Genomic DNA, 13,108 nt, shown 5'->3' with positions numbered 1-13,108 from the left:
AGGGTCTCACTGAGTTGCAAAGGGCCTCAGTAGCTGAGGCTATCCGTGAACCACTTTCCTCTTGTCTCAACCTCCCAAATGCTGGGGTTACAAGTGTGTGCCACCATGCTTGGCTTATCTTTTAATTTGAAACAAGGTCTCACTAAGTTGTGGAAGGACTTAATAAGTTGCTATGGCTGGTCTCAAACCCTGCAATTCTCCTGTCTCAGCCTCCCAAAGAATTGGGATTATAGGTATATGCCACCACCCAGCTCCTGTTTAACTTTTTTTTTTTTTTTTTTTTTTTTTTTGCGGGTCTGGGGATGGAACCCAGGGGCATTCGAGCTCTGAGGTACACCCCCTGCCTTATTTTTTATTCTTTATTTTGAAACCGGGTCTCACTAAGTTGCAGAGGGCCTCACTAAGTAGCTGAGGCTGTCCGAGAACCCTGATCCTTCGGTCCCAGCCTCCCAAATGCTGGGATTACAAGTGTGTGCCACCATGCCCGGCTCTGCTTAACTTTTTGAGAGACTGAATTTCTTCACTTTCTTGTTAGTACTTGGTATTGTCTATCTTTTGGATTTCAGCCATTCTAGTGCATGTGTAGTGCTTTCTATGGTTTTGATTGGTCTTTCTCTGGTGACCTAGGACATTGGTCATCTTTTCCTGTGTTCTTGCAGTCTTGGTGTCCTAGAGGCTGGTCCCAGCTGAAATGCTCACACTTGGCTCTAAACAGATGGCCCTAGGGGTGTGGGGAGGTGGTGAGTTGTGGATAATATTTTAGACAGGGAAGTTTTGGTACTGGCTGTTTAGAAGGCTTGTCCAGAGCTCAGAGCCCCTTGCCACCACCTGGGGAGGAAACAGTTCTCCTTCTCTAGAGATTAGGTGCAGGTTGGCCCATCTTTTAGGTGTAGCCTGCTTGACATTAGAAGCCAGCTTACTGCTAAGCTTGCTGGGGAGGAGGGATTGGAGCTCATTAGATGGTGACTTCTATCCTGTCGACCCCTGCAGAAAAAGGACCCAGCCCAGTTCCTGCAGGTACATGGCCGAGCCTGCAAGGTGCATCTGGATTCTGCAGTTGCCCTGGCCGCCGAGAGCCCTGTCAACATGTAAGACTGCTATGGGGTCAGGGGTGTATATGTGACTGGAATTGGGCATCAGAGGGGACAAGGAGGTGATGTGAAGTCCAGAAGAGACTCTGGGATATGGACAGACCTTTGGGGACTCAGAGGCAGGGAAGATTGAACCTTCATGTGAAGGTGATAGTCACAGAGGATACATAGAGCAAGCAGGGTTGGGGTGGAAGCCTCCAGGCAGACTTAAAGGGGTGTGGATAAGATTGGGCCAGAGATCCAGAGGAGGCAGGAGGGTAGATTGCCAGAAGGAATATTTTAAGATGACTGGGGCTCCCCAAGTGGTCCTTAGTACCTTCATTATTGCTTGCTTCTGAGAAGTGGAGATCTAATCTCCGCAGGAGCAAATAGTAGCCTGTTGAAGGTCCCAGAGCCTGACTAGATTCAGGAGGTTTTACAGCCTATGGAACTAATTGCTGGGGAGTAAAGATGAATGCTTCAGTATGGATGTCAGAGGGTGTTGAGGACCAGTTTCCAAGCTTGAGGTGGCAGGGAGCAGGTGCTTTGTGTCCGGGGCAGTGGGTTCCTGAGCTCCTTGCTTCCTGCTCCTGCCCTCCCCACTTCAGGATGCCCTGGCAGGGAGACACCAACAACATGATCGACCGCTTTGATGTTCGTGCCCACCTGGACCACATACCTGACTACACCCCCCCATTGCTCACCACTATGTAAGCTGCCCTCCCAAGGGGTTGCCCATGGGCCCAGCAGCCTGTCACCTTCCTAGGAAGGAAGTGTGCAGGCAAGGAGGGGCCTCGTTCCTCTTCCTGTTGACTTGGAGTAGGGTCCATTTCTCTCTCTGATCTCAAGATCTTGACCTCCCCAAGCTCCCCGGAACAGGAGTCAGACGAGCGGAAATGTAACTACGAGCGCTACCGAGGCCTGGTGCAGAACGACTTTGCTGGCAGTGAGTGATAGGGCAGGGAGTGGGAGTGGGGGTTCCTGGAGACTGGAAGACCTAGACAGGTTTGGGAAGAAAAGTTTTATTCATGTACTTTCTACAAAAATGGTCTTGGGTTCTGGTCTCAGCTCTGTTATGGACTTGCTCTACCATGTAGGTTTTCTCCCTCTGGGCCTTTATCTCTGGAATTAGCGCAGGGGGTACTGTCTTTTTTTCTTTTTTTTTGCAGTACTAGTGATTGAATCCAGGGGCATTCGACCTCCGAGCTATACCCCAAGCCCTATTTCCTATTCTGTATTTTGAAACAGAGTCTCACTGAATTGCAAAGGACCTCAATAAGTAGCTGAAGCTGGTGTTGCAAACCTGTGATCCTCCTGTCTCAGCCTCCCAAGTATTGGAATTACAAGCTTGTGCCACCATGCCCAGCTAGGGGAAGCCATCTGAATTGGATGTTTCTGCCAAAGTCACCCCCACATCCCTTACATTCTGGTTCTAAAGTCTTTTTAAAGTTTTTTTTCTTTTTTCTTCCTTCCTTGCTTGCATGAGTAAGGTTGTCCAGAAGAGGAAATTTCTTGTTTTATTTTATTTTTTGTGGTACTGGAGATTGGAACCAGGAAGGAGCCTTCTACCTCTGAGCTATACCACCAGTATAGTTTTACTTTGAAACGGGGTTTTACCAGATTGATGAGAGCCTCACTACTTGCTGAGGCTGTCCTTGAACCTGTAATCTTGTCTTAGTCTCCCAAGTACTGAGATTAAAGTCTCTGTCACTACACACAGCTCAGGTTTTTTTTTTTTTTTTTTTTTGGTACTAGGGATTAAACCCAGGGATATTGTACTTCCAAGCTACACCCCAGCCCTATTTTTATTATTTATTTATTTATGTATTGGGGATGGAAATCAGGGGCTTTTACCTTTGGGTTATACTCCCAGACCTATTTTATATTTTATTTGGAAATAGGGTCTCACTAAGTTGCTGAGAACCTCACTAAGTAGCTGAGCCTGGCTTTGAACCTGCGTAATCCTCCTGTCTCAGCCTCCCAAGTACCAGGATTAAAAGCAACATACTTGGCTTATTACTTACTTTTTTTTTTTTCTGGTACTGGGGATGAAACCCAGGGGCATTCTACCTCAGAGCTATACCCCCAACCCTATTATTGATTCTTTATTTTGAAACAAGGTCTCACTGAGTTGCAAAGGTCCTCACTAAGTAGCTGAGACTATCCACAAACTGAGTTCCTCCTCTCAGCCTCCCAAAAGCTGGGATTACATTACAAACATGCACCACCATGCCCACCTTATTATTTACTTTTTTTTTTTTTTTTCAGTACTGAGAATGGAACCCAGGGGCATTCTACCTCTGAGCTACACCCTCAGCCCTATTTTTTATTCTTTATTTTGAAACAGGGTCTCACTGAGTTGCTAAGGACCTCACTAAGTATCTGAGGCTGTCCATGAACCGCAGTCCTCCTGTTCAGCCTCCCAAATGCTGGGATTACAAGCGTGTGCCATCACGTTCCTATTATTTACTGTGTGTGTGTGTGTGTGTGTGTGTGTGTGTGTGTGTGTGTGTGTGTGTGTGTGTTTACTTGGAAACAGGGTCTCACTAAGTTACTGAGAGCCTCTCTAAGTAGCTGAGGCTGGCTTCGAACCCGCGCGATCTTCCTGTTTTAGCCTCCAAAGTACTGGGATTACAAGCATGTGCCACCACGCCTGGTTGTGTGTGTGTTTTGAAAGAAATCTTACTGATAAAATAGTAATGATTATTTTCCAATAAATATTTGAGTTAAAATTATTTACTTATTTATTTTTTTGTGCATCTGGGCATGGACCCCAGGGGTATTCAACCTCTGAGCTACACCCCCTGCCCTATTTTTTTTTTTTTTTTCTTTATTTTGAAACCTGGTCTCACGGAGTTGCAGAGGGCCTCACTTTGTAGCTGAGGCTGTCCGCGAACCGCGATCCTCCAGTCTCAGCCTCCCGAATGCTGGGATTACAAGCGTGAGCCACCACACCTGGTGTGAAAAATAATTTTTACCCCAAACTGAGGTATAAAGTTATTTACTTTTGGAACAGGGTCTCACTAAGTTGTGGAGGAGCCTTGCTAAGTAACCGAGGCTGGCTACAAACCTGCCATTGTCCTGTCTCAGTCTCCAAGTACTGGGATTACAAGTGTGTGCCACCATTTCTGGCATAAATTTTTTGTTTTAAATGAATTTTTATACAGCATTTTACAGTTTGTCAAGCATTCATGTATGTCTAGAATTCCCCAGACCAGCCTTACTGCCATTATTCTTTCACAAATGAGAAGACAGAGGTCAAGGAGACAGCTTCTGCTCACTCTGAACTTCCTGGGGAGGTGACTGCTGTGCACTTGTGCTTTTTTGTCCATATTATCCTGTTGCAACTGCATAGTCACATAACAGGGTGAGGGTAATGCTCTACAAACAGGATATAGAGGCCAGAGGTGTCCCACACATACCACCCACCCAGCACCTCTGACCACTGCTGTGTTCACTGCTCTTTCCCCATAGAGAGCCCAGCTCACCTCCCACAGAGGACTGGAGGGTGCCTTCTGGTTTCCCTGCCATTAGGAAAGGACAAAGCCCTCTGCTGGGTTGTTTGTGCAGCAGCCACTTACCTGGTGTGCCTCAGCTTCCTCCTGAAGAAGGGTGATGATGATGGTTATATCCTAGAGAGCCCTTTTGAAGGTTTGAGGATATAATTATAAAGCCCCAGCTGCAAGCCTGAAAGTTAGTGCTCCATATGAGATCTCTAGTCCCTGATTTCTTACTTTTTTTTTTTTTTTTTAATGTCTGTGTGGTATTGGGTATGGAACCCAGGGGAATTCACACCTCCATCCCTATTTTATGTTTTGTTTTTAATTTTGTGGTACTGGGGATTGACCCTAGGGGTAATCTACCTTTGAGCTATACCCCTAGCCCTATTTTTGGTTCTTTTTTTTTTTTTTTTTTGGTGGTACTAGGCGTGGAACCCAGAGGCTTTCTACCTCTGGACTATACTCCCAGACCTTTTTTATATTTTATTTGGAAACAGGATCTCACTAAGTAGCTGAGGCTGGCTTCAAGCCCGTGCGATCCTCCTGTCTCAGCCTCCCAAGCGCGGGGATTACAAGCGTGTGCCACCACGCCTGGCTTCTATTTTTGGTTCTTTATTTTGAAACAGGGTGTCACTGAGTTGCAAAGGGCATCACTAAGTAGCTGAGGCTGGCCGTGAACCCAAATCCTCCTGTCTCAGCCTCAAATCCTGGGATTACAAGTGTGCGCCACCATGCGTAACTTATGTTTTTTATTTTGAACAGGATCTCTTAGGTTGATGAGAGTCTTGTTACTTGCTGAGGCTTTCCTTCAACCTGTGATATCTTCCTGTCTCAGCCTCCCAAGTGCTGGGATTATGAGCGTGTACCATCACACTTGGCTTACTAAGACATTTTTGCATGTCTAAAATAAGTTGCAAAGATGGGCATGTTGGCGCACGCTTGTAATCCCAGCATTCAGAAGGCTGAGACAGAGATTGCAGTTCGCGGGGACAGCCTCAGCTTAGTGAGACCCTCTGCAACTTAGACCCTGTTTCAAAATAAAGAATATAAAATAGACTGGGGGTGGTGACACACGCTTGTAATCCCCGCACTTGGGAGGCGGAGACAGGATTGCACAGGTTTGAAGCCAGCCTCACTGGCTTGAGACCCTGTTTCCAAATAAAAAAGTATAAAAATAGGTCTGGGAGTGTAGCCCGGAGGTAGAAGGGTGTCCAGGAACCCCAGTACCACCAAAAAAAAAAAAAAAGAAGAATATAAAATAGGGCATGGGGTGTAGCTCAGAGGTCGAATGCCCCTGGGTTCTATCCCCAGACCTGCAAAAAATAAAAATAAAAAAAAAATAAGTTGCAGCGAGGTGTGTTTCTCTTAGCTCTACCTTGCTCTGCATTTATTAATTTACGCCCACAAATGATGATGGGGCACCTCCGGTGTGGCCGGTGCTATTGTGAGGTCAGGGGCTGAGTGGGTATGAGGGAGCAGTCCAATAGCCAGAGAAGTGATAGTAGGGACAGACAAGGGAACAGATGGTGCACTGTTCTCTAAGAAAAACAGGGCAGGGTTTAGCTGTGGCTGGGTCGGTGAAAGGTAGAGGTGCTCCCTGGTGGGGCAAGGGTAGGCTCGTCGCTCCAAGCTGAGCTCAGGGTGTGCAGAGCCCCTTGAGGGGCAGCAAAGGCTATGTGGCCAGGGAAGAATGAATCTTGGAACTCAGGGGAGGCAGGTCAGCAGGGCCTCTTCTGGGCCATGTAAACTGGGCAGGAGTTCAGAGGTGTGCTAGAGCCAGGCAGGGCCTTCACACCTGCCCCCCACACACACACACCTAGCCCAGCCAGCTGAGGTCACTGAAAAGCTGAAGCCTACAGAGGGAAGGAAGGACTCACCCAGGGACCGTGGTGAGTCAGGACAGGCATCTCACTGCAGGGATGATCAGAGAAGGCGCTGGTATATTGTCGAGGTCTCTGAGAAGAGTGTTAGGAGTGAAGGAGTGCCCAAATCATCCTAGACCGCACTTGATTTAAACTGAGCCACAGAGAGGTACCCACTGGTGGGACTTGTGGGGTCCAAGTTACATCTCACAGTAGGGTGGTTGATATTTGGAAGGTCCAGCTGGAGGCTTTCAAAACAGTGATAATGGTAGCAGTGCTCGAGTACCAGTACTTGTTTCTCTGTTTGTTTGTTTGGTGGTACTGGGGATTGAACCCAGGGGCATTCTACCTCTGAGCTATACCCCCCAGTCCTAATTTTTTATTCTTTCTTTTTTTTTTTTCTTTGCAGTACTGGGGATTGAACCCAAGGGAAATTTACCTCTGAGCTATACTCCTAGCCCTATTTTTTATCCTTTGTTTTATGTTTTTTATTTTTTATTTTTATTTATTTATGTTTTGATTTTTTGTTTTTTTGTTTTTTTTTTTGGTGGTACTGGGGTTCCTGGAAGCCCTTTTACCTCTGGGCTACACTCCCAGACCTATTTTTACGTTTTTTTATTTGGAAACAGGGTCTCCTAAGCCAGGGCACCACAGCTGGCTTCGAATCTGTGCGATCCTCCTGTCTCTGCCTCCCAAGCGCGTGGATTACAAGCGTGCGCCACCACGCCCGGCCTTATCCTTTGTTTTATTTTTAAAAATTATTTATTTATTTATTTATTTATTTATTTATTTATTTATTTATTGGTGGTACTGGGGGTGGGTGGAACCCTTCTACCTCCGGGCTACATTCCCAGACCTATTTTATATTTTTATCTGGAAACAGGGTCTCTTAATCAGTGAGGCTGGCTTCTAACCTGCGCAATCCTCCTGTCTCCGCCTCCCAAGCATGGGGATTATAACCACGCCCAGCTTATCCTTTGTTTTAAAACAGGGTCTCACTAAGTCACCCAGGCTGTCCACAAACCTTTAATCTTCCTTTCTCAGCCTCCCAAGTACTGGGATCACAAGTATGCACCACCATGCTAGTGGTCCCATTTTCCAAGAAATGAAATAGGCATAGAAGGGTTAAGTTACTTAATCAAGGTTTCACAGTGACTTAAGTGAATAGCCAGGGCTGTACTGAAAGTTGTGATCATCTGGAATTGGTGGCTTTGCCCCTTGGGTTACTGCCACCCTCTTGTCCCCCTGGAATTGCCAGTGTTCCTAGCCTACCCTCACCGCATACTTCTTGCTTTCTTCAGTCTCAGAGGAGCAGTGCCTGTACCAGATCTACATTGATGAGTTGTACGGAGGCCTCCAGAGACCCAGTGAGGATGAGAAGAAGAAGTGAGTCGGGGTCGGGGAGCGAGGAGGGCTCCGAGTCCCACCAGGGCTCAGCCTCTTCCATCCTGCCCACCACAGTCTCCACAGCTGAGGATGGTGTTTGGCACATAGGAGGCACTCACTCAGTAATATTCAGAAGAGGAAGTGGTGGCTGCGGGCAGGGGTTTATTCACAGCTCTCCCTTGTATTTTCAGCTGTAGAGTGGGGGAGAGGCCCTGGGCAGAGCAACCCTGGTTTGAGTCCTAGCACTGAGGCCAGAGGTGGATGTCCCCTCCAAGCCTTGGTGTGCTCCTCTGTAAACTGGGAACTAAGAGGGGTACAGGAGATCAGGCTGTAACATGTGTCATGGAGTCTGCTGTGTAGTGTAGTCAGCAATAGTTGATGTCACTTGGAGAGGGCTGTCAGTTGTTGGAAGCTTGACCTGGTTCTACCCTTAGTCACTCCTTCTCTCCTGCGCCAGAGGCTCTGATGGCGTTCCTAAGCACTTGCCGCTTTCTCTACTCAAAGAATTTTCACGGGCTGCACTGGGCATTTCCAGGAGACTACATCCATGGCCCAGCTTCAGCCCTGCCCTCACTGAACACAGAGTATATATGGGGAGTTGGTCGTATTCCCCCAACAGTGGGCAGGCTGGCAAGCTCAGGAGGGTGGCTTCCTGGAAGAGGAGGCATTGGGTGGGATAGAGGAGTAGAGGCCCAGGCTGATGTGAGGGTGCCTTGAGAGGCCTGTGGCCCTCTTCTGCTGGCACCACCCTGGCTCATGGGCTTCCCCATCCCAGGCTGGCAGAGAAGAAGGCTTCCATTGGTTACACCTATGAGGACAGCACAGTGGCCGAGGTAGAGAAGGTTGCAGAGAAACCTGAGGAGGATGAGTCACCAGCTGAGGAGGAGAGCAACTCGGATGAAGATGAGGTCATCCCCGACATCGGTGGGGTCCCCTCTCTGCCCTCCCCATCCACAGTCCCTGGGCATCGTTTCTGTCTCGTCCCTTACCCTCCGTAGGGCTCCCTGTGCTTACAACCCCCCCACCCCCCCGGGTGCTCCAGTGTCCTGCCCCCATGCCTCTCTGTCTCACCATGTCTTCTGTTCCTGTCCTTCTCTGTATTCTCTACCCTCCTCTATTTTTCTTGCTTTCTATTTCTAGGGAACTGTTTTTGTGATTTTTCCCCACCTAGCTGTTGGTTCTGTCCTCTTCCACTTGAGCCAGCTTATCTGCCTCTCCCTCTTGTTTTTTCTCTTCTCTGGGAAATAGGCATTCGTCCTTTTACACTGCCACCCCTCCTCCCCCAGGCAGCTGTATGCCTGTCCCTTCAAGTCCCACTAGGTCATCTCCTGCCTGAATCCATTGAGACCATCTCCTGCCTGGCTTCCTCCCTCCCATCCTGGCTCACACTCTGACAGCCACCTTTTTATTTCTTCTTGGGTAGAATCATCTGTTTACACCCATCCTTTCCCTTCCATGTGTTCATTGCCCTCCCAGCTCCTGACTGCCTTCAACCCACACCCTGCCGCTGCCTACCTCTTCCTCCCTCAACCATCTGTCCATTCCTAGTCACTCCTGCTTCCCCTTATTCTTTCCATACTGCCCACTCATCCATCCTTCTCCTTGCCCCCCTCCCCACTGTGTTGTGCTGGCTTCTGGCCAAGCCCCAGGCCAGCCTGAGGGATGCTGAGCTAAGCCAGACCTTATCCAACACCCCCCCCCCCCTTCAGTGTAGCCACCTCCTGGGACATTGCCCCTTCTCCCTGTCCTTGGCCTTGGCTCCTGATAGCCTTTCTCTTGTTGCAGATGTGGAGGTGGATGTGGACGAACTGAACCAGGAGCAGGTGGCAGATCTTAACAAGCAGGCCACAACCTATGGCATGGCTGATGGGGACTTCGTCAGGTGAGGCCTGCCTACCAACACCTCGCCCTGCTCTGGGCCCACCAGTTTCTCTGTTCATACTTAGCAGCTTTCTTGCTCCTGAGCCTTTGGCCCTACTTTGTGAAGAAACTGAGGTGACACCCCAAGTTAGTCTGTCCTAGTCAGTGTGTATGGGCAGATCTGACCCTTGAAGTTTCCCCAGTTCCTTGGCCTGGCAGACAGTGCCCTCTGGTGGACCAGCTTCATCCACTGGGCCATTTCCTCCGCCATTGCAGCCTGAGTCTCTATCCTCTGCGACACCAGTGCTGAGCTCTTACTTACCTCCTGAGTAATAGCGGTGAGCCAGAAACTGAGTAAACCCACATCTAAACATGGTACCCTCTACGCAGAACCCTTTATAGCGCCTACTCCACTCAGGAGCAGCCAGTGTCCTCACCAGCAGCCACAAAGCTTTACCTATCTGGTCCTGTCCCCTCCCTGACCTCAGGTCCTCACACTCTGCGCATCACCCCTGCCCAGCTTCTGTGGCCACCTACTCTGCAGATACCCAAGGCCCAGTCTGACCTCAGGTCCACCCCATCTGTCGTTTACTCTGCCTGGCATCTGTGCGGCCCACTCCCCAGCTTTTTCTTCCCAGTCTCCCTACTAAAACTTAAATGTGCAGCCACTTCTGCCTGATTCTTGGCACTTACTGTACCCCTTTTGTGATATTTCCTATTATCCTTGGCACTGCATTTGAAGAGCTCTGCACTGTAGTATCATGGCTACTGTCTCTTCTCCCTTAGTATTGGAGGCATGAAAAAGGGCCTGGTTCTGTCCCTTCCTTTCTTCCTTCCTTCCTTTTCTTTCCTTTCCTTTCCTTTTCTCTTTTTCTCTCTCTCTCTCTGTGTGTGTGTGTGTGTGTGTGTGTGTGTGTGTGTGTGTGTGTGTCTGTCTGTCTGTCTATCTGTCTGTCTGTCTGTCTCTCTCTCTCTCTCTCTCTCTCTCTCACTGGGGTTTGAACCCAGGGGCATTCTATTTCTGAACTGTACCCCCAGCCCTATTTTATTTTTATTTTAAAACAGTTTTGCTTGGTTGATAGTCTCACTACTTGCTTAGACTGTCCTTGAACCTGCAATCCTCCTGTCTCAGCCTTCCAAGTACCAGGATTACAAGTGTGCGCCACCACACCTGGCTCCTTGCTTTCTTTGATGCCTTTGCCAGGGTCTAGTTTGCCCAGTGCCCTCCTTCACAGTGATTCTCACCCCCCTCTGCAGGATGCTTCGGAAAGACAAGGAGGAGGCAGAGGCCATCAAACACGCCAAAGCCCTTGAGGAGGAAAAAGCCATGTACTCGGTGAGGTCTGGGCCAGGGGGTAGGGTACAGGGTGTGTCTCAGGGAGGTATACCACTCACCAGCCTGCTCACCCTGCCCAGGGCCGTCGCTCCCGGCGCCAGCGGAGAGAGTTCCGAGAGAAGCGGCTGAGGGGTCGCAAGATCAGCCCACCCAGGTAGGGCTTGTCCATCCCCACTAGTGTAGCGGGCCCAGGGAAGGAAGGCTTACTAGGGGCAGACTTTGGGCTTGAGGAAGGAGTCCTTCCAGAGCATTAAATGGCCTGAAGTGGAATTGTACAGGTAGGAATGGCCTTGAGGGGCATGTGGACACTTAAACTCTATTTTGTTGGGTATGGGGCTTTTGCCACACTCCCCAGGAGCCAGCAGGGAGTTGATGGAAGGCTGCCAGCAGGGATGGCTGGAAGAAGTGAGGCCAGAGCTGGGGTACATGGGCCTGGTTCTGGACTCTGCCCCAGTGCTGCTGCTCTGCCACCTCTGTCAAAGTTTAGATAAGTTTAGAAAGTTCCCTCTCTGAGCCTGTTTCCTCCTTTGGAAAATTGTCACCATCACCTGCTGGGGTAGAGGCCTGGGCCAATCTTCACATGGAGGTCTTGGGGCAGATTTTGGTGAAGCAGTGGACAGGGGCACTGCCTCATAGACCTGGTGGTCCCTGGGCAAAGCCATACCTATGGCCATAGTTCTGTTAAAGGGAATGTTTGTAGGTTGCTGTAGGACTTGAGTAGCGAGTTGTGACTCAGGGTTTGGTGTGGAAAATATTGATTAGAGAGTAGCATTGGGTAGTAGATGCACCCACAGGCCTGGATTCGGATCCAAACTTGCTTTATTTATTTATTTATTTATTGCGGTACTGGGGATGGAACCCAGGGGCATTCTGTTTCTTCAGCTACAGCCCCAACCCCTATTTTTTATTTTTTATTTTAAAACAGGGTCTCACTGAGTTGCAAAGGGCCTCACTAAATAATAGCTAAGGCTGTCTGCGAACTGTGATCCTCCTGTCTTAGCCTCTCAAATACTGGGATTACAAGCATGAGGCACCACGCCTGGCTTCCTGGCCTTTTTTATGAGCTTTGTGACCAGGGGCAAGCAGCCTCTGTCCAGGCCTCAGCTGAGATGAGTATATGATCAGAATTGTTACAAAAGAGTCATTAAGCTAATTGTTAATGAAGTATGTAGTGTCAGGCATGTTGTAAACACTTAAGCTGTGCTGGGTCCCAGCATGGTGCATGCTTATAGTCCTAGTACTTAGGACGCTGAGATAGGAGGATCACAGGTTCTCTGCCAGCCTAAGCTACTTAGCCAGACTGTTTCAAAATAAAGGATAAAAAATAGGGCTGGGAGTGTATCTCGGGGGTAGAATGCCCCTGCGTTCAATCCCCAGTACTGGCAGGGGTAGGATGTGCCAGGCGTGGTGCATGCTTGTAATCCCAGTACTTGAGAGGTTGAGACAGGAGGATCACAAGTTTGCTGCCAGACTCAGCTACTTAGTGAGACCCTGTTTCAAAATAAAGGATGAGGCTGGGCGTGGTGGTGCACACTTTTAATCACCCCGCTTGGGAGGCTGAGACAGGAGGATCGCACAGGTTCAGAGCCAGCCTCAGCTACTTAGTGAGGCTCTCAGCAACTTAGTGAGACCCTGTTTACAAATAAAATAGAAAATAGGTCTGAGAGTATAGCCCAGAGGTAGAAAACCCCTGGGTTCCACCCCTATTACCATAAAAACAACAAACAAACAAATAAATAAATGATGAAAAATAGGGCTGGGAGTATATCTTGGGGTTAGAATGCCCCTGGGTTCAATCCCCAGTACGGGGGGTTGGATAAAGAAGGATGTACCAGCCATGGTACATGCTTGTAATCCCAGTACTTGTGAGGTTGAGACAAGAGAATCTTAGGTTTGAGGACAGCTTCAGCAGCTTAGTGAGACCCTTTTTCTTTTTTTTTTTTTTTTTTTCTTTCTTTTTGTGGTACTGGGGTTCCTGGAAGCCCTTCTACCTCCGGGCTACACTCCCAGACCTATTTTTACATTTTTTTTATATTTGGAAACAGGGTCTCCTAAGCCAGCGCGCGCGGCTGGCTTCGAACCTGCGCGATCCTC

General features: G+C 48.8%; 1 protein-coding gene across 2 annotated transcripts in view; it reads left to right on the top strand.

Moving 5' to 3' along the window:
- The window catches only part of CLASRP (CLK4 associating serine/arginine rich protein), a gene marked incomplete at both ends in the record, with an annotated part of 36,876 nt that overhangs the window by 11,827 nt on the left and 11,941 nt on the right, over positions 1-13,108 (top strand). Inside the window, 8 exons of one of the 2 annotated variants that reach the window (XM_080702220.1) lie at positions 991-1,088; positions 1,679-1,780; positions 1,937-2,016; positions 7,734-7,818; positions 8,594-8,742; positions 9,604-9,700; positions 10,936-11,014; positions 11,095-11,168. In XM_080702220.1, coding sequence (XP_080558346.1) covers positions 991-1,088; positions 1,679-1,780; positions 1,937-2,016; positions 7,734-7,818; positions 8,594-8,742; positions 9,604-9,700; positions 10,936-11,014; positions 11,095-11,168 — 764 coding nt within the window. The remainder of the gene's footprint in view (positions 1-990; positions 1,089-1,678; positions 1,781-1,936; positions 2,017-7,733; positions 7,819-8,593; positions 8,743-9,603; positions 9,701-10,935; positions 11,015-11,094; positions 11,169-13,108) is intronic. The other variant, XM_080702221.1, reaches the window with a different exon arrangement.

Source organism: Muscardinus avellanarius, assembly GCF_963383645.1.
Source record: "Muscardinus avellanarius genome assembly, chromosome: 10".
Classification (NCBI taxonomy): Eukaryota; Metazoa; Chordata; class Mammalia; order Rodentia; family Gliridae; genus Muscardinus; species Muscardinus avellanarius.
The sequence above is the reverse complement of the archived record's forward strand: the minus strand, read 5'-3'. Positions and strand labels throughout refer to the sequence as shown.